General features: G+C 53.3%; 1 protein-coding gene and 1 non-coding gene across 3 annotated transcripts; one reads left to right on the top strand and one right to left on the bottom strand.

The window, feature by feature from the left end:
- Positions 1–115: 115 nt before the first annotated feature.
- Positions 116–208, bottom strand: TRNAK-UUU (transfer RNA lysine (anticodon UUU)). The gene is given in 2 exon segments: positions 116–152; positions 172–208. It is a non-coding gene; the product is annotated as a tRNA-Lys (tRNA).
- A 167-nt stretch (positions 209–375) lies between these two features.
- On the top strand, positions 376–17,753 carry SLC27A4 (solute carrier family 27 member 4). 2 transcript variants are annotated; one of them, XM_053561253.1, is made up of 13 exons: positions 376–917; positions 2,214–2,380; positions 3,894–4,288; positions 6,362–6,520; positions 8,013–8,082; positions 8,187–8,278; positions 10,405–10,514; positions 10,777–10,986; positions 11,155–11,281; positions 11,939–12,076; positions 12,288–12,452; positions 12,533–12,679; positions 16,890–17,753. In XM_053561253.1, exons 2-13 carry the CDS (start codon positions 2,220–2,222, stop codon positions 17,045–17,047), a joined length of 1,932 nt encoding a protein of 643 aa, XP_053417228.1. In that variant the 5' UTR covers positions 376–917; positions 2,214–2,219; the 3' UTR covers positions 17,048–17,753. The 2 variants fall into 2 exon arrangements, with proteins under 2 accessions (XP_053417228.1, XP_053417220.1); XM_053561245.1 differs by having other exon boundaries at positions 377–898.
- Positions 17,754–20,689: the final 2,936 nt, after the last annotated feature.

Genomic DNA, 20,689 nt, shown 5'->3' with positions numbered 1-20,689 from the left:
ATCTATTGTACTGAAGAAGCGACGGGTGCGACCTGCGGTTCTACTTTCCGGAACATGTAAGGGTGCTGGAAGACCTAAAATGCCAAATGGAAGTGAGGGAGGAGTCCTCAAAATTTGACTCTGGTGGGAATCGAACCCCACAACCTTTGAATAACCACGCCAAGGCCTAGCTAAAAGTCCAATGCGCTATCCACTGCGCCACAGTACCGATCACCAAAAGTCGCCCCCCTGGCCCGGACTCGCCGCTCTGCCTGAGACCGCCCTTTCAGCTCTATTTATTTGTTTATTTATGTTTTATTTTATTTTACTTTCAGCGCTCTTCTAGGTGTGGTGCTGAGACTTCGCTAACCCTGCCCCAGCTTGGGTGCGCGCTGCGGTTCCTGATTGACCGTACAGGGTTAGGCGCTCTCTCCCGCCGGCGCGTCAGGCACTGCAGGGAGGGCGGGCCTGCGTGACGCCCGCTTGCCTCCTCCTAGCCCGGGGGTCTCCGCGGCCGGGCGTGGCTGCGCAGCAAGGACTACAATTCCCAGCGTGCCGCGCGGCGCCGCCACCCGAGGCCGTCGCACGCGCAGGGTCGGCTGGGCCGGGCGGCGTCGGGCGCACTAGAGCTCGCTACGCTGCTCCCGCCGGTCCCGGGAGGGCGCGAGAGGAGGTGTTGCCGGCCGGCGCAGCCGGTTTGGGTTGCGGGAGGCGGGCGGGGGAGGAGCGCGGCGGGCGGGGCCGGGCGACAGGAGGGGCTGACCCAGCGGTCAGGCCATGCAGGGTGGAGAGCCGGCGAAGTACTGCTGAGACCTGGCTCTGTGCGCCCAGGGGTGGCTAATGCCCCCAGCGCTCTCCACTCCGCTGCTGCAACCGGCCCGCATCTGGACAGGACATTGCGCGGCGGAGCCGACTCCGGGTGAGCGCAAGCTGGGCTGGTAGGTGTCTGGGTAGGGAAGTGTGCCGGGCCGAATCAGAGGAAGGTGGCAATGCTGGCCTGGGGTGGAGGGCACTCAGTGCCGCGCTCTCTCCCTGCCGGACGCTGTTATTCAGGCTGTCTAGGGCTGAGGGCGGTACACAAGACCCGGGCCCGGGGACCGAGGAGACTGAGCATCTCCTCCTCTCTTCTCCTTGTTACTCAGCCTTCTTGGATGAGTTTCTGCGCTCTGCTCTGGTGGGTTCTGGGTAGCCAGAGGTCTGAGAATCTTAGAGACCCTGGCATTGAGGTTGAGAGAGCTGGTTCAGTCTCCTCACGCCCGGCGTTTGCTTTTCGCGAAAAGGAGGGGGAGATAGTCTGTAAGGGCTCCTTGTGGTCCGGACCATGTCCTCATCGTGGCTTGGAGGCCCTCAAGCTCCTTAACAGCCATGACCTTCAGCTCCTCCCAAGAATTGGAAAGCTCGAAGAAAAACTGAGTACCATCAGCTGTCCCCTTGAGGAAGTCCGCAAAGCTCCTCCAGGAATAGAACGCAAAAATCTAATCGCAGCGCCCAGCCCCTGTGGCACAGTCAGTCTTTCTCTTTACCTTAAGCCCCAGTCCCCAAAGATTCATCTGAGTATTTTACTGTGTGTGTGTGGTGGGGAGGTGTGTTCCTTCAAGGCCCTCTTCCCCTCCCTCTATCAGCATTGCCCCCTGGGCGGTCACCTCTCTCTCCAGCACCTCTGGGCTCTAACTCATTTGCACGGTTGCCCTCTATTGAACAGAAAAGGCACTGCATTACCTACACCTGTGGGCAGGGACAGCAGGGCACCCTGCGGGAGAGCTGCCCCCTTTTGAGTGTTGTTACTTGGCCTGGTCATCCACAGAACCTCTCTGGATCTCTGGGCAGGAAATTGAGCTAGAGGAGATTAAGTCAATACTCACTGCCAAGCCATCTTGATTAGGGATGATGTCAGGAGAGTATGCCTCATACCCATTGCGGAGTGGGAGACTGGGGCCAAAAGTCACTTGGAGAGTGGTATGCGAGTAGGACTATCAGGCTAGCACCAGCTTCCTGCTTCTCACCCCTGGAATTCCTCACCTCAAGTCCCATGCCTGTAGCTTTTGCCCCTTCTAGCCAGCTATGGGACACAAGCCTGGAAAGGGACCCCTGTTCTCAGTCACCCCACTCAGCATGGCTAAGCCTCACCACAGATTGACCCTTTGGGATCCCAGTGGCCTGGCAGCCTGGGCTGGGAGGTAGAAGACCTGGGGATACTTGGATATTTGGGTCCATTGACTGCCCTGTGCCTGCAGGCTACAATGCTGCTTGGAGCCTCTCTGGTGGGAGCACTGCTGTTCTCCAAGTTGGTGCTAAAACTGCCCTGGACCCAGGTGGGGTTCTCTCTGCTGCTCCTCTACTTGGGATCTGGTGGCTGGCGCTTCATCTGGATCTTCATCAAGACCATCGGGCGTGATGTCTTGTGAGTATCTAGTCCAGCCCTTCCTGGGGTCTCTCATACCATACTGGGCTCCTGATACCAGGCAGGCCTCACGTTCTCTACCAGCACAGGACACCTGGGCCCCAGAAGAACAGCCTCTGTTCCACACCCTTCCCCTGGCTATAGTACCAGGTACATCCATCTCCGAGATCAAAGTCTTCTCCTAGAGAATCTCTCTAACTCGAGGCTCTTTGGTCTGGGGCAGGCTTGGGGGCCACGTGTATTGAGGAAATACCTGCAGAGGGTTCTGAGGACACTCTAGTTTATGAGAGGGTGAAGACGAACCTGTGAGGCCCTGTCTTCAGGTTGGCACACGTCTGAGTTACAGAGCAGGGCTCCTAGTCAGATGTCTGGGAGAATTTGTTCCCGAAAGAAAGCCAAGTATGCTCCTTGGCTGGGATGTCCTATACCAGAAACATCTGCTCCCACCTGCTCCATACAAGTGCCAGGCTGGTTCTGGGGCCCAGAGAGGAACTAGACAGACTCAGTATGCCAAGCTCAGAGACAAAGAAGGGGACACAGTAAATCTCCACTCTGGCAGTGCTATGCGGATAGAGACCCTGGCAGCCTTGCTCACTACTGTGTCCCAGTGCCCAGGATGGTGATCTACACTCAGAACAGGTAGCTTAGCATTTGTCAATCTGAGTTGATTGCAAAAGGAGGTGTCAGTGGCACCCCAGGTAAAAACAAAGGCTGCGGGAGCATGGAGCAAGGAGAGATGACCTCTGGCCAGGGCCTTGGGGAGTCAGAAAAGGCCTCCTGGATGCAAAATAGTTGTAATTGAGAGGTACCTTGAAGTTGGTGGGAGGAGAGGAGTCCAGCCAGAGGCCATGGCATCAGCAGTGGCATAGAATCTGGGAGCTCACAGAATTCAAGGGTTCAGAAGGTGGCAGATGTGGCTCAAGAAAGGAGATGTTGCCAAGTGATTCCACAGGCACTTACTGAGTATCTACTCTGTGCCTGGCACAGGACCAAGGTGGTGACCAAGGCAAAGGCCCACTCTAGCTCACAGGGAGAAAGACTGGACAAATCAGCAAACTTAGACTGCATTTAATGTGGTGATGGTTGGGGTATACTATGGCCTGTGGGAAGCTCCAAACAAGGAGTTTGGACTTTGATGTGGGGCTGTGGGGCTATGGAGCCTCAGGAGGCTCTGCCAGAGCAGCAGGCTGTGCCAAAGCAGCAGGCTGAAGGGATTGTAAAAGTTGAACTCTGGAGCTGGAAAGGCCTGGATTTCAAATCTCAGCCCAGCCACCCTTTAGCCAGGAAGCTCTAGGCAAGCCATGGCACTGTGACAGCTATAGTGTTCTCCTTTGTAAGGGAAGCAAGAATCACATTCTTGTAGTGTCTCTGTGAGGTGAGGCATGTTGTGGTGCCAAGTGCCCTGGAGGAACTGGAAAATGGAAGTGTTGTAGGGAGCCTGGCTCGTGAAGCTTAGGACCCCTCACTCCCACCCCCAGCAGTCAGTCACACTTCCCTGCTCGCTTCCACACAGTGGTGGCCTGGTGCTCCTGAAGGTGAAGGCAAAGGTGCGACGGTACCTGCGGGAGCGGCAGACGGTGCCCACTTTGTTTGCTTCTACGGTTCAGCGTCACCCTGACAAGACAGCCCTGATCTTTGAGGGCACAGACACCTACTGGACCTTTCGCCAGTTGGATGAGTACTCGAGCAGTGTGGCAAACTTCCTTCAGGCCCGTGGCCTGGCCTCAGGCGATGTGGCCGCCCTCTTCATGGAGAACCGAAATGAGTTTGTGGGCCTGTGGCTGGGCATGGCCAAGCTGGGCGTGGAGGCAGCCCTTATCAACACCAACCTCCGGCGGGATGCCCTGCTCCACTGTGTCACCACTTCCCGGGCACGCGCCCTTATCTTTGGTAGCGAAATGGCCCCAGGTGAGCCCACAGGAGATGGTTGGGAGTCCATGGGACCTGGCACAGACCATAACTCCCTTCCAGCCCTAGGGGAGGCTGTGTGGGTCAGTGTTTAAGGACATGAACCGCGGAGTCACACAGCCTAGACTCTGCCACAGGGAAGCTAGAGATCTGGAGTAAGGGACTGAATTCTCTGAGCTTCAGTGTCCTCATGTGCTGTTTTTACCTTGTTTGAAGAAGATACTTTACCTGAAGCATTAACAAAGAAGCTGATGCTAGATGGCCCTTCAGATCTAATAGTAACCATCCTTGTAAATAATTAGGCTTCATTTACCTCATCTATATATATATTTTTTGAGACAGAGAGTCTCACTACATCACCCTCGTTATAGTGCCATCGTGTCACGGCTCACAGCACCTCCAGCTCTTGGGCCTAGGCGATTCTCCTGCCTCAGCCTCCCGAGTAGCTGGGACCACAGGCGCCCGCCACAACACCCAGCTATTTCTTGTTGCAGTTTGGCCGGGGCCAGGTTTGAACCCACCACCCTCGGTATATTGGGCCGGTGCCCTAGTCACTGAGCCACAGGCGCTGCCCCATTTACCTCATCTATGTAATGGGAACAAAGATTCATTCCCATCATGTTCTACTTGCTGCCACGATGGGCACCAACAGTACTGAGCTTGGTGTTTTACCAGAGCAGTTCTAATTTTCATGAAAACTGAGTGAGGTAGGAATTGTCATCTTTTTTTGCTTTTTTGTTTTTTTGCAGTTTTTGGCTGGGGCTGGGTTTGAACCCACCACCTCCAGCATATGGGGCCGGTGCCCTACTCCTTTGAGCCACAGGCACCGCCCTGCTTTTTGTTTTTTTTTTAAGACAGAGTCTCACTTTGTCACCCTTAGTAGAGTGCTGTGATGTCCTAGCTCTCAGCAACCTCAAAACTCTTGGGCTCAAATGATTCTCTTGCCTCAGCCTCCTGAGTAGCTGGGACTACAGGTGCCCATCACAATGTCTGGCTATTTTTAGACGGGTTCTTGCTCTTGCTCAGGCTGGTCTTGAACTTGTGAGCTCTAGCAGTCCACCTGCCTCAGCCTCCCAGAGTCCTAGGATTATAGACATGAGCACCGCACCCAGCGTCATCTTGGTTTTATGAATGATGAACTTGGGGTTGGGGGGGCGGGGCTTGTGAGGAATTCGTCTACGGTCATACAGTTGGTAAGTAGCAGAATCGGGATTTGACCTTGAGCTTAACCATAGTGTCCCTGTTCTTTACCCCTATACTTGTGGTTGTTGAATAATGGACAAGGACATTAATAAGATACTGAAAGGGAGAAGGAAGAATGTTGTGGGGCAAGACGAGAGGGTCAAGTGAAGAGGAAGCTAGTGGAAGCTGGGCCAAGTGGGCTGGCACTGCATCTGGATGTCTGTGCAGTACACTGGGGAGGCGGAGAGGAGCCTCCACTTTTCATAGGGGATAGAGAGCTGCCTGCCTCTGACTCCCATTCCTTTCTTCTAATTGGTCCCCCATGGAGTAGCATGGTGCAATGGATATAAGCCCAGGCCCTGGTGTGGAATAGAATTCAGGCCCGCCAAACAACAATGACAGCTGCAACCAAAAAATAGCCAGGCGTTGTGGTGGGTACCTGTAGTCCCAGCTACTTGGGAGGCGGAGGCAGGAGAATCGCTTGAGCCCAGGAGTTGGAGATTGCTGTGAGCTGTGATGCCATGGCACTCTACCCAGGGTGACAGCTTGAGGGTCTGTCTCAAAAAAAAAAAAAGAATTAGCATGGCACCTGAGGTCCAGCCCCTTCCTTCCAACTGTGAACAAGTTCCTCTTATTTTTAATTTTCTCATCTATAAAATGGGCTGTCATTATTACCTCCTTCCTAGGAGGTGGGAGCAGGAGACTGAAGGTAAAGACCTTACTCTGTGGTTAGCCAGCACCTGGTGGAGCTGTTGCTCCTGTCAACACTGAGGTCCCAGGTGCTTCACCCACCTTTCTCCCTGCCCATCCAGTCTCCCCTGATAACATGCCCAGCCCTGGGAATACAAGGTTTCCTGGCCTGCCTGCTGACTTGCCCTTTCTCTCCTATAGCTGTCTGTGAGATCCATGCCAACCTGGAACCCTCGCTCAGCCTGTTTTGCTCCGGCTCCTGGCAGCCCAGCACAGTGCCTGCCAGCACAGAACACCTGGATCCTTTGTTGAAAGATGCTCCAAAGCACTTGCCCAGTCGTCCTGACAAGGGCTTCATAGGTAGGCCACCTGTCCCCACAGAGGAGTTCTATGATGGGTCCAAGACACAGCAATGGCCTCAAGCCTGAGTTCTGTAGATTTGCTGTGTGCCTGGAACAAATCATGTCACTGCCCTTTTTCCATCTGGAAAATGGGGACATTGACCCTAGAACACTGGGGTTACCATGAAGGTGTAATGAGCTGGTACTTATAAAGGCACCAGGCAAAGAGCTGAGTGCACCAGAGCTCACCAAGTCCAATTCTTTGATTTGTTGAATGAGCCTCTTCACAGTGCTAACTTCACAGTGCAGGGTCATGAGGACCCCAGGAATTTGCTTCATCTGCATTTTGGCTGCATGGGGTTGGGACGATGGGCAAGAAGCAAGATCCCTGGAGTAGTCAGCCATCAAGTGCCTGTCCAGTGCCAGACACTGCTGTGTCTCCAGCTATGATCCTCTCCCAGCTCTGGGCTGCCTTCCCTGCGCCTCCTCCAGGGAGTCTCTCTGGAGCTCTCACCTCTCTTCTGTATCACACCAGCCTGTCTGGTCCTCCTGCTCTTCTCACTCCCTTCCATGCGAAGGCACCCTGCTTGGTGGCTCAGAGCTCAGGCTGGCCTGAGTTTATATCCTGGCTATGCTGCTTCCCCTTCGTAGCCCTCAACACTTAACCTGCCCTCTGAACCTTGGTGCCCACAGCCATGAAATAGGAGATAATAACAGAACCTGCTTGATGGGGTGATTTGGAGGGAACAGTGGATCAAGTCTGAAGCTAGTGTGTGGCAGGAAGAGCTCAGTAGCTGGTCATTCTCATCATCATGCTTTGACCTCTATTTTATATGCAGATCTGGTCTCCTGGGTGCTTTTAGAAGCTGCTGAGGGCAGGCACTCTGGTTCACTCTATTGCCCTCTCTGGCAAACAACAGAGAGAGCAGGAGATGACATAGCATGTGCTAGAAACATACAGGGTCATCCTAGAACCTCCAGGAACCTCTAGTCTGGTAGGGCTGAGTCTCCTGTAAGAACTCAATAACCCATTTCCTGCAGCTAATGTCTTCCATTGCTCTAAGACTTGGGGCAGTCATCACCTCCTTCAGGAAGCCCCATCTGGCACCACCTCCGCTCCCACAAGTGCTGGCCAATTGTTGCTGCCAGGTTTCAATAGGTCCTGTGCTTCCCACCCTACCTCTGGTACTTGGCGCTCAGTGTTGGAATTGCATCTGTCCTCATATGACTGTCCCACTCAGTTATAATTCTTGAAAGGGCCTATTCCCATCTTAGTCAGTGATATCTTTCCCCTAGGGCCTGGCACAGAGCGCGGGCCCAGGAATTGCCTGTTAAAGGAGTGGATACAGGCATTAGAGCAGAGCGGTGTCTGAGGGCATTGGGGTAGGCTTCCAGGATGAGGGATGGTGGGAGCAGGCGTTGAAGGCTGCACACGTGAGGTCCTCTGTGTAGCCCCACGCCTGGTGCTGTGCCAGTGTCCCTCACAGTACTCTTGTGTCTGTTTTCTTCAGATAAGCTCTTCTACATCTACACATCCGGCACCACAGGGTTGCCCAAAGCCGCCATCGTGGTGCACAGCAGGTGAGGGGCAGGTGTTCCAGAGTGGGGGTCAGTGTGGGAAGGGCCTGGGAGCCCCCCTCACCTTCCCAGGGGCCCACCCAGCCATTCACCCTATGCCCTCCCAGGTATTACCGCATGGCTGCCCTGGTGTACTACGGATTCCGCATGCGGCGTGATGACATTGTCTATGACTGCCTCCCTCTCTACCACTCGGCAGGTAGCCCGGGCCCACCCCCTCTGCCTCTAGTACCCTCCAGGACCACAGGAATTCCACTTTTCTTGTCAAGCAGCACATCACAGTAGAAATGAATGAGCATTAGAGTCAAATCTGGGGCTGGATGCAGTGGCTCCAGCTGGTAATTTCAGCACTTGGGAGGGTGAGGCAGGAACTTTCCTTGAGGCCAGGAATTCGAGATCAGCCTGGATAACATAGTGAGACACTATCTCTTCAAAAAATTAAAAAACTGGCTGGGTGCAGTGCCTCAACACCTGTAATCCCAGCACTTGGGATTGCCTGAGCTCACAGATTCGAGACCAGCTTGAGCCAGAGCGAGACCCTGTCTCTAAAAAATAGCTGGGCATTGTGGCAGGCGCCTGTTGTCCCAGCTATCTGGGAGGCTGAGGTAAGAGGGTCGCTGTGAGCTAGGACACCACAGTACTCTAACAAGGGTGACCAAGTGAGACTCTATCTCCAAAAAAAATTTAAACACTAGCAGGACACAGAGGCACTTGCTTATAGTCCCAGCTAATGGAGAGGCAGGAGGAGCACTTGAGCCCAGGCGTTGCAGGGAGCTCTGATGATATCATTGCACTCTAGCTAGGTGAAGCAGCAAGACCCTGTCTCTAAAAAAAAAAAACAGGCCAGGCGCAGTGGCTCACGCCTGTAATCCTAGTACTCTGGGAGGATGAGGCAGGTGGACAGCTTGAGCTCATGAGTTGGAGACAAGCCTGAGCAAAAGCAAGACCCTGTCTCTACTAAAAATAGAAAAACTGAGGCAGAAGGATTGCTTGAGCCCAAGAGTTGGAGGTTGCCGTGAACTATGATGCCATGGCACTCTTATCCAGGACGACAGCTTGAGACTCAAAAAAATAGAGGCTTGGCACCTGTAGTTCAGCTGCTAGGGCACCAGCCACATACACCAGAGTTGGCAGGTTCGAACCCAGCCCAGGTTGCCAAGCAACAATGACAACTACAACCAAAAAATAGCCGGGCATTATGGCAGGCACTTGTAGTCTCGGCTACTTGGGAAGGTGAGGCAAGAGAATTGCTTAAGCCCAAGAGTTTGAGGTTGCTGTGAGCTGTGACTTCACAGAGGGTGACATAGTGAGGCTCTGTCTCAAAAAAAAAAACCCCAAAAAATAGGGCAGTACCTATGGCTCAAAGGAGTAGGGTGCTGGCCCCATATGCCAGAGGTGGTGGGTTCAAACCCAGCCCCGGCCAAAAACTGCAAAAAAAAAAAAAATAATAATAATAAAGAAAAAGAAAAAACAACTGGGTAGTGCCTGTTGCTCAGTGGGTGGGGTGCCAGACCCATATACTGAGGGTGGCCGGTTCAAACCCGCCCCGGCCAAATTGCAACAACAACAACAAAATAGCCGGGCGTTGTGACGGGTGCCTGTAGTCCCAGCTACTCAGGAGGCTGAGGGAAGAGAATTGCCAAAGCCCAGGAGTTGGAGGTTGCTTTGAGCTGTGAGGCCACAATACTCTACCAAATGAAACTCTTTTTTTTTTTTTTTTTTTTTTTTAGAGACAAAGAAAAACAACTCTGGCCATTGACTTGATCTGTCTTGTCTATTAAATAGGGGTGTCCACACTAGCCTTACAGTGTGTGCCTGGCAGTGTTCCATGGGGCATCTGGGCTGGTCTAATATTTCAGTTCATTTCCACAGATGTGCGTGGCATTGCAGCTCGGTCATAGGGGGTTAAGGGTAGACAAAGCTTAAATAGATGCAGTTCCTGTCCTATAGGTGCAGAGAGTGGAGAGCGTTCCTGAGCATGGAGGGGCAGGGAACATAAGGGCAGCAAGTGGGAAGAGCTGGTGTGGGGCTAGGTTTCTGGGAAGAGGTCCCTCAAGGTGGATGGATGTGAAGGGCAGAAGCTCCAAAGGACAGCTCCATCCTGCCTGGCTGAAAGGCATCTTTATGGGTTTAGGGCAAACTCCAGACTCTCCTGAGAGCCATAGAAGGTGTCTGAATAGAGGAGAGATATAGTCATCATTGTAGGCAGGACAGGAAGAGACCAGGGGAAAGAGCCTGAGAAGAGGTTGGCCTGGGTAAGGTGGGGAGCATCTGGTGGGGAGGATCTTTGTTCTCTGACCTCAGAGCCCATTTCCCATCCTTTAGGAAACATCGTGGGAATGGGGCAGTGCCTGCTTCATGGAATGACCGTGGTGATCCGGAAGAAATTCTCAGCTTCCCGGTTCTGGGATGATTGTATCAAGTATAACTGCACAGTGAGTGAGAAGGGAAGGGACGGAGGGAGTGGATGGGCTGTTCCTGTCCCCTTGTTATCGTCCCCCCAGCTGCACTTGGGAGCATCTGTCTTATAGCTGAGGTGGCCAGTCATTCAGAAGGGTTCACTTTGGGCAACATTCCCATTGTTTATATGGGAAGACTGAGGCCCAGAGAGGGCAGAGATTACAAACCCAGCCCCTGGGAAGGGGAGAGGCTTGAGGGATTGGGAGGAGTGAAGACTCACACCAAGTCCACCCCCAGATTGTGCAGTACATTGGCGAACTCTGCCGCTACCTCCTGAACCAGCCGCCCAAGGAGGCAGAAAACCAGCACCAGGTCCGAATGGCACTAGGCAACGGCCTCCGACAGTCCATCTGGACCAGCTTTTCCAGCCGCTTCCACATCCCCCAGGTGGCTGAGTTCTATGGGGCCACTGAATGCAACTGCAGCCTGGGCAACTTCAATGGCAAGGTTCGGCCAGGTTGAGTTGGGGAAGGGCAGGGCCACTGTGGGATGGTTCATGGGAGGCAGTGGGCAGCTGAGAGGAGGGCAGAGTTCCAGTGCTAGAGTCCCCTGCCCCTGTTGTTCAGTTTTGGACCCATGGTGGGAGACCCCGGACCTCAATCTCAGTTTTTGCAGGTGGGGGCCTGTGGCTTCAACAGCCGCATCCTGTCCTTCGTGTACCCTATCCGACTGATACGAGTCAATGAGGACACCATGGAGCTGATCCGGGGGGCTGATGGTGTCTGCATTCCCTGCCAGCCAGGTCTGTCTCAGGCCAGAATTGGGTCAGCAAGGAAGAGGTTGGCCTAGGAAGAGGGGGAGCCCTGTTCTCATCAGTGGCCATCAGTCAGCTCTGCTCCTAGGGCTGCAAGCTACTCATTTCTTTGTCCATCCGTTCATTTACCTGTCCGTCTGTCCATTCACTCATTTTCATGTTGATTCAAGAGGACACTGAGTCCAGGCTGCTCGGGATGGATTTGGCTCTGCCCCTTAGTTCTGTGTCATGGGCAAGTTATTTGGCCTCTCTGTGCCTGAGTCCCCTTATCTGCAAATGGGGCTGATAGCAGCACCCTCACCATCAAGTTGGCCTGAGAGTTAAATGTTGTAAAGAACATAGAGCTCTGTGAGCGGAAGGCACAGAGCAGGGGCTCGCTGACGCTGGCTATATTGGCCTGCCCCTGTGAAGCCTGCCCTGTCAGCTGTGGTTCATCTTTCCATCCACTCAGTGAACAGACATTACCACGTGCCTAAGTGTGTCAGACCTGCCAAGATGAGATCACAGGCTAGGGAGAAGAGGGGCATCTCTGGGGCAAGCAGTATGATTCCAGTCAGATGAAGATGCAGGGTGCATTTGGCAAGGGGGGAACAGGTAGCAGAGGCTGCTTAGGCCACATCTGAGTCAGCCTGTCCCACACCCCAGGTGAGCCGGGCCAGCTAGTGGGCCGCATCATCCAGAAAGACCCCCTGCGCCGCTTCGATGGCTACCTCAACCAGGGCGCCAACAATAAGAAGATTGCCAAGGATGTCTTCAAGAAAGGAGACCAGGCCTATCTCACTGGTGGGTGGGTCCCTAGCCCTTCACAGCCCCTTCCCAAGGGGGTGGAAAGGCATAGGGGACTTTCCTCACCTTCAGAGAACATCTCCCCAGGCCTCCCCCACCCCAGCCCTTAGGATAACACAAGTCTTGGGCTCTAGGAAGTCCTGCCTGGCTCAAGCCCCAGTCCAAGGTCACCTGGCCCAGGCTTTGCCTCATAAAACCCTCCTGCCAGGTGACGTGCTGGTGATGGATGAGCTGGGCTACCTATACTTCCGAGACCGCACAGGAGACACATTCCGCTGGAAAGGCGAGAATGTGTCCACCACTGAGGTGGAGGGCACACTCAGCCGCCTGTTGGACATGGCTGATGTGGCAGTGTATGGTGTCGAGGTGCCAGGTATGTGTGGGGAGAAGTGTGTGTAGAGGCACCACTTGGGGGAACCTCCAGGCACTCACTGTCCACCTTACTGCCCCTAGGAACTGAGGGTCGGGCCGGAATGGCTGCTGTGGCCAACGCTACTGACAACTATGACCTGGAGCACTTTGCACAGGTCTTAGAAAAGGAGCTGCCCTTGTATGCCCGCCCTATCTTCCTGCGTTTCCTGCCTGAGCTGCATAAAACAGGTGTGTCCCTTTCCAGTGGCAGTTCTTGGCTTCCAAGCCCAGGCCCCTTCCTGTTTCCTTCTGCAAAGACCCAACTGGCTGGGGGCGGCCCCATATACTGAGGGTGGTAGGTTCCCGGGCCCCAGCCAAACTGCAACCAAAAATAGCCGGGCGTTGTGGAGGGCGCCTGTAGTCCCAGCTACTTGGGAGGCTGAGGCAAGAGAATGGCTTAAGCCCAGGAGTTGGAGGTTGCTGTGAGCTGTGTGATGCCACCGCACTCTACTGAGGACGATAAAGTAAGACTCTGTCTCTACATAAAAAAAAAAAAGAATCACTTAAGCCTAAGAATTTGAGGTCACTGTGAGCTGTGATGCTACGGCACTCTACCAAGGGTGACATAGTGAGACTCTGCCTAAAAAAAAATAAAATAAACCCAACTGGCTGTCATCTGACCTCTGCCCACAGCCTGGCCAGGTGGTTGGTAAACTGACCTGTCCACGTGGAGCTGAGCAGACTAAGCCTTCAGAGAGAAGCTCATGGTTCCTTGATAGAACAAATATTGACTGTCAAGCACCGTGCTGGGCCTTGGGGATACAGAAAACAATTCTGATGGGAACTTTCCCATCTTGGGGCTTTTAGAGCAGGAGGGAAGGCAGCCACAGGACCAAGAATTCCAAAGATAAAGAAGGGACCACGGATCAAGCTAACAGAAGAGCCAATGAAGGGACAGTTGCAGTGACTGGAAGGGTCCCCTGAGGAGGTGATGTTTCAGCTGAGACCGGAAGGAGAGGAAGGACTTGATTGGGGTGGGAGGTGTTCTAGGCTGTGGGAACAGCAAGTGTGAAGTCCTCAGGTCAGGAAGGAGCTTGGAATGAAGGGAGGCCCCCAAAGCTGGAGCCAAATGGGAGGGGTAGGTAGTGGCATGGGATGGGAAAGAGGCCAGCAAGGGCCAGGAGCCCAGGGTAGGTATTTGGACTATTCTGGGGACAGTAGGGAACCACAGCAGTGTTTGAGCAGGATAGTGACTCGGTCAGATTCAGATTTTACAAAGTTCTCTGGCTGGTCTGCGGGGAGTGGGGAAGACTGCAGGCAGCCTAGGAGCAGTGGGGAAATGTGTGAGGGGCTGTTATAGTTGGCCAATGAGAGGTGAGCTGTGGGCCCCCATTCCACACGAGGGCAGTACCATCTTTCTGCCTGGCCCACCGATGGCTTTCAGGAGTTTCCTTGTGGGCAGGAAGCGCTGAGGCTTGTGACCAGACCTGCCCCTTCTAGCTCTCCCTGGCTGCTTGCTCTTGGATCCTATCTGCCTGGCCACTTCCTAGGGGGTCATCATGTCAATGCCAGCCTCCATGGCAGGCCTTCCCCAACTATAGTGGACCTTTCCAGAGAGTAGACACCTGGACCTCTGGGAGTGCCTGAAGCAGCAGGGGAGTCCAGGGCTTCAGGGTGAGGACATTGGTGCCAGGCTTATGACCAAGATTACGAGTTCCATGAGGATTGGCTGACACCATGACTTCTGTCCAGAAGAGGCAGGGAGACTGTCAGACCTTGGGTTTCAGACGGGCTTTGCTATAGAACAGCGGTTCTCAACCTGTGGGTCACGACTCATAGCAGCTGTATTAAAGGGCCACGGCCTTAGGAAGGTTGAGAACCACTGCTATAGAACAAACCAGCCCTAAACTAACCTGCCCCCACATGGAATGACATGACCATTTTATTTGCTTACAGTTCTGTGGGTCAGTAACTTGGATGTTAGGTTCAGCTCAGTGGTTCTCAGGTTGGCCTTGCCTGGGGTCACTCAAAGAGCTGCCAATACTTAACAACTCAACTGGGGCAGGAGGCTCTAAGGTGTCCTCACTCATGGTCTGGCTCTCTTACCTAGTTGCTTCTGCATGACTGTCCAACAGAACTTTCTGCAGTGATGTAAATGTTTAGGATCTCCGCTGTCCACCACAATAGCTACTTGTCCTGAATAGCTATTATGCACTGGAAGTGTAGCTGAGGAACTGAAATTTTAATTTTTTTTTTTTTTGGATAGAGAGTCTCACTTTGTTACCCTTGGTAGAGTGCCATGGCATCACAGATCACAGCAACCTCAACTCTTAGGTTCAAGCGATTCTCTTGCCTCAGCCTCCCAAGTAGCTGAGACTATAGGTGCCCGCCACAACACTGGTTATTTTTAGAAATGAAGTCTCACTCTGGCTCAGGCTGGTATCAAACCTGTGAGCTCAGGCAGTCCACCTGCCTTGGCCTCTCAGATTGCTAGGATTATAGGTGTGAGCCACCTTGCCCAGCCTGAAATTTAAATTTTATTAATTTTAATTAAATAGTCACATATAGCCAATCATGACCCTATTTGACAGTGCTGGTCTGGGGGTCTCACCTGGGGTGGTTAATCGCTGTTCCACATTGGCTTCTTTTATTTTTGTAGAGACAGAGTCACTTTATTGCCCTCGGTAGAGTGCCGTGGCGTCACACAGCTCACAGCAACCTCCAACTCCTGGGCTTAGGCGATTCTCCTGCCTCAGCCTCCCAAGTAGCTGGGACTACAGGCGCCCGCCCCAACGCCCGGCTATTTTTTTGTTGCAGTTTGGCTGGGGCCGGGTTTGAACCCGCCACCCTCGGTATATGGGGCCGGCACCCTGCTCACTGAGCCACAGGCGCCTCCCCACATTGGCTTCTTATCCTCAGAAGGCTAGCCTGAGGTTGGCTGTGGGGGCTAACACCTCTAAAAAATAGCCGGGCATTGTGGTGGGCACATGTAGTCCCAGCTACTTGGGAGGCAAGAGAATCGGTTGAGCCCAAGAGTTTGAGGTTGCTGTGAGCTAAGACGCTACGGCACTCTCTGGAGGGTGACCAAGTGAGACTGTCTCAAAAAAAAAGCTAGTCTGATCCCAGGGCATCCCCAAGACCTTGGGGACAGAGGAGGGGAGGAAGGTGGGATCACAAGGCTCCTTGAGGCCTAGACTCGCCCAGAAATCCCAGTGTTGCTTCTACCACATTCTGTTGGTCCAAGCAAGTCATAGGCCAGTCCAGGTTGAGACCAGTAGTGACTGAGAAAGACTCTAGCTCAGTGGTTCTCAACCTGCCTAATGCCGCAATCCACAGGTTGAGAACCGTTGCTCTAGCTCCTGGGACAAGTGGCAAAGCTACACTACAAAGGTGTACAGGGAGGGGAGGAAGCTTTGACTCCTTTTTAGTAGCTGTCGCACCCAGGCTCATCGTAGAAGACTGATGAGCTCAGTCTGCTCATCATACAGTGGGGCTAATTCTATTGACTGGAAGAGACACCGGAGGCTGATGCAAGAGGACTGCCCAGGAGTTTGGAGTTGCTGTGCACTGGACTGACCATGCCACTCTGGCCCAGGCAACAAAGTGAGACTCTTGCCACCCAGCCTTTTTTTTTTTTTTGCGGCGCCTATAGCTCAAGTGGCTAAGGTGCCAGCCACATACACCAGACCTGGCAGGTTCAAATCCAGCCCAGTCTGCCAAACAACAATGACAACTACAACCAAAAATTAGCCGGGCGTTCAAACTATTTAAGAGATTTTTTTTTGAGGCAGAGTCTCACTTCGTTGCTTTCTGTAGAGTGCTGTGGCATCACCGCTCACAATAATCTCAACTCTTGGGCTTAAGCGATTCTCTTGCGTCAGCCTCCCAAGTAGCTGGGACTACAGCCGCCCTCTCCAACACCCAGCTATGTTTTTTGTAGTTGTTGTTGTCAGGCCCAGGCCAGGTTTGAACCCGCCAGCCTCGGTGTCTGTGACTGGAGCCCTAACTACTGAGCTATCGGCGCTGAGCCTATTTCAGAGATTTTAAAATTTGAAAGCATGTGCATTTTAGAAAGTGAGATCATACTTGCACCCAGTGGTAAAGAGAGTCCTCCAGTCAGGAGATTCAAGTTCTGGTCCCCCTCCCTGCTGTCACTCAGTGTGTAACATAAGGCATGTCGCTTCCCTTCTCTGGGTCTCAGTTTGCCCATTTGCAAAATGAGTTTGGGTGTTCCTGTCCCCCACCTCTGCTTTGCCATGGCTGCTCTGAGACGAAGTACATGAGGTAGCGGATGGAGCATTCTTTGCAAACTTAAAAGTGCAGGGCCTCCTCCTTCCACACTTCCCTCCTGTTCTCTCTCCAGCCCTTCACTTGGTCCTTCTCCAGGAGTGGCAGCTAGGTTCCTGGGAGTTCAGATCACTGCCCTGAACTGTCTTAAGTCTTCTTCCCTACTCCCCAGGGACCTACAAGTTCCAGAAGACACAGCTGCGGAAGGAGGGCTTTAATCCGGCTATTGTGAAAGACCCACTGTTCTACCTGGACACTCGGAAGGGCTGCTATGTCCCACTGGACCAAGAGGCTTACACACGCATCCAGGCAGGCGAAGAGAAGGTGTGAATTTCCCCCTCTGTCCCTGAGGGCTAGTGGATGTTGGATCCAGAGCCCTAAGCTCCACCCCAGAGGGGTCCTGGATGGTGCCAGACCAAAGCAAGCAGGGCCCGGCACCTCCACCCTGAGGTGCTGACCTCTCCCTCCAAAACTGCCAAGTGACTCACTGCCACCTCCCACACCTCCAGAGGTTTTCTGTGAAAGCCTCATGTCCCAAGTTAAGTCTTCTGCACTAGGCAGGCCCTCTGGTTCCCAGGCTGAGACTGACAGGGCCTTCTCAGGATGATGTCTTGGGTCAGGGCAGGAGAAGTAGGAGACACCAAGCTCTCCCCAGAGGGTAGGGAGCTTATAAATGGGACCAGGGCAGAAGTCTCCAGACTCAGGAAAGCAACACAGTGGGCAGGAGCAGTAGTGGCCGTTGATCAGAAGAGGATCCTGGCCCCAGACCTGCCCAAGTTCATTCAGCTTCACCCACCTTCAGGAGGGGACAGGCAGCTCCAATGTGACCCCTGGTGCCTCCTACAGCAGGTCAGGACAGCACCCCTTGTTTCTTCACATTCCCTCCTCTCCCTGGGTGGCAGCCTGGTTGTCCCTCAGGTAGAGCCTTTCTGTCCTTGTGGGTTTGTGTCATCTCCATCTCAGTCCTAGCCTGGCTATGAGAGGAGGAATGTGGGAGAGGCTTGGGGATCAATAAATTCTGCCTTGATTCCTCCTCGCCTGTGTGTGCAAGCCACCTGAGCCACCCACCCCCTCACTTCCACCCCTCCGGCCTATTCACTTTTTCCATTTATTCATTTACCTGTACTTCGGGATGCAGCAGGTAAGATTCCACAGCCACTACCCTCAACGTGCAGTTCTCACCTGAGTCTGGCAAGTTTTTTAACAACCTGAGCATTATGGCTGGGCACCCATAGCTCCGTGGATAGGGTGCCAGCCACATGATCCAGGCCTGGTGGGTTTGTACCCAGCCTGGGCCTACTAAACAAAAGACCAGCCAGGCACTATGGCGAGTGCATGTAGTCCTAGCTACTAGGGAGGCTGAGGCAAGACAATCGCTTGAGCCCAAGAATTTGAGGTTCTGTGAGCTATGATGCTACAGCATGAGGCTGTCTCAAATAAAAAAACAGGCTCGGCGCCCATTGTTCAGTGGTTAGGGTGCCAGCCATATACACCAGGGCTGGCAGATTCGAACCCAGACCAGACCTGCTAAACAATAATGACAACTACAACAAAAAAACAGCTGGGCATCATGGCGGGCACCTGTAGTCCCAGCTACTCAGGAGGCTGAGACAAGAGAATCCTTTGAGCCCAGGAGTTTGAGGTTGCTGTGAGCTGTGACACCACAGCACTCTACCAAGGGTGACAAAATAAAACTGTCAACAAATAATTTAACAAAACAAAACACCTGAGCATCAAAGTCCAAACCAGGCAGAGTAGTGGCCCATACCTGTAATCCTAGTACTTTGGGAGGCTGAGGTGGAAGGACAGCTTGAGCCCAGGAGGTTGACGCTGCAGTGAGTGAGCTGATTGCACTACTGCACTCCAGCCTGGGCAAGACAGCAAGACTGGTTTGTAAACAAAAGGAAAAAGTCCAGACCAGCTCTATCACTTATAAGCTTGTGGTGGCCTTGAGCAAATGACTCAGTCTCATCTGTGAAATGGGAAGAATCAGTTTTAAGAGGATTCAGAAGCTAAAGGTAGCCATTAAGAGGAAGGGTTTCAATGGCGCCTGTGGCTCAAAGGAGTAGGGCGCTGGACCCATATGTTGGAGGTGGCAGGTTCAAATCCATCCCTGGCCAAAAACTGGAAAAAAAGAAGAGTAAAAGCTTGAAGGAGAAACCCTAAGCTAGGGCAGGATCCTAACTCCAGACTCTGCCACCCTCTCCGCAGTACATTGATTGTTTAGCAGCTGAAGGGATGGGGGAGACTGCTGCAAAAGCCAGAGGAAGGCTGCCTGACCCGCCCAGAGCCCAGGAGAACTTCCTGGAGCAGTCTTAGTAGCTGCATAGTCAGCAGTGTGATGGAGAGCCAGCTGTCTCCCAGGCCCCATCACTGGAGTCACACCCAAGGTGGAAAGCCTGCTGGGAAGAAGCTCCTGAACAGACCTAGGGAGTGAGGCGAGCCCTGGGCCTTTATCCCCTCTGTTGAACCCTTATCATGAATCTTTGTAAATAGGCTTTTCAAAGGCATTTGGCCAAGGTCACACACCAAGTAGTAGTGGCTGGAATGCAAGCCCAAGCCCTGATCCCTTCCTGCACCACCCTACCTCCTGATGCAAAAGGCTACAGGAAGTCAAGAGCTTCCATTCCAGGCATGCCTGTGGAGCCGAGTGGCCACACCCTGTGCCAGCAGCTGACAGTTCAGGTGGAGGGTGGCCTGGCTGAGAAGCTTGGGGTACCTCCTGGTGGAGTGACCTTTGAAAGATAGGCAGTGTCTGGTGTCTGTCCCAAGATAAATGTGAGGGAGGCCCCAGGGGAAATGACCCTGAGGGGAGTTTGGGGACAGCAGGCCTGGCTGCCATGCCCATATGTGGTCAGCAGAGGGCACGCAGAGCTTGGGGCATCTGGCCTTGGCCCTTAGAACTCAGCCAAGGGCAGCAGGAAGGAGGGGCTGCAAGTCCCATCTCTGCCCCAAGCAGGTACCAACTCAGTGCCCATGGCAACCTTGTGAGGGCCTTTGGTCAGGCTTTCAAAGGCCTGTACTTGTTTAGGGTGCTGTTCGGTGTCTTTAGTGCTCAGTAGTGAGTTCTCTACAGTGGGAAAGAGGCGGCCTTGGAGAGGGGCCATTCCATCTTCCAGGTTGAACAAAGTCAGTATGAGGTGGTGAAGAGCTCCGCTCTGGAGTCAGCCAGGCCTGCATCCAAATCCTAGCTCTATCATTTGCCAGGCTAAGCCTCAGTTTCCTCTCCTGTAAATGGAGGTCAAGGAATCCCTTGGGAATTTCAATGTGAAAATGCAGTGAAATTGTGCACGAAAATCTCTTAGGACTGGCCTGAGGGCCTGGTGCTGCTATCTGCTCAATGCATGATAGTTAAAGGAAGAAAAAGGAGGCATCTTCGGATGTTGAGACCCCAGACTAGGCTGTTTTCTATTTAATGTACCAACCCCACCCCACCCCTTTATGATGGCCTGACTACTGCATCAGGCCATCCCCAAAGCAAGGCCAAGTAGGTGCTCAAGACATCCTTATTTTATTTTTTTTGTAGAGACAGTCTCACTTTATCGCCCTCGGTAGAGTGCCGTGGTGTCACACAGCTCACAGCAACCTCCAACTCCTGGGCTTAGGCGATTCTCCTGCCTCAGCCTCCCGAGTAGCTGGGACTACAGGCACCTGCCACAATGCCCGGCTATTTTTTTTGTTGCAGTTTGGCCGGGGCTGGGTTTGAACCCGCCACCCTCGGTATATGGGGCCAGCGCCCTGCTCACTGAGTGACAGGCACCATCCAAGACATCCTTATGATATTAACAGCCACTGTTTAGAAGGCTTTTCCTGACATTTTACAGAGCATCTCTGATGTTCCTCTGGAGGGGGTGGGAGGTACTGAGCTGCCTAAAGAGCAAAACAGAGATCTAGGCCCCAAATATGCCGTCAGGGAACCAATGTCCCCAGGGAGGGAAAGAGAAGGGCAAAGACTGTGTCCTTAGCTGCACC

The sequence above is a fragment of the Nycticebus coucang genome, chromosome 2, assembly GCF_027406575.1.
Source record: "Nycticebus coucang isolate mNycCou1 chromosome 2, mNycCou1.pri, whole genome shotgun sequence".
In the NCBI taxonomy this organism is placed as follows: Eukaryota; Metazoa; Chordata; class Mammalia; order Primates; family Lorisidae; genus Nycticebus; species Nycticebus coucang.
This window is presented reverse-complemented; position numbering and strand designations above follow the sequence as displayed.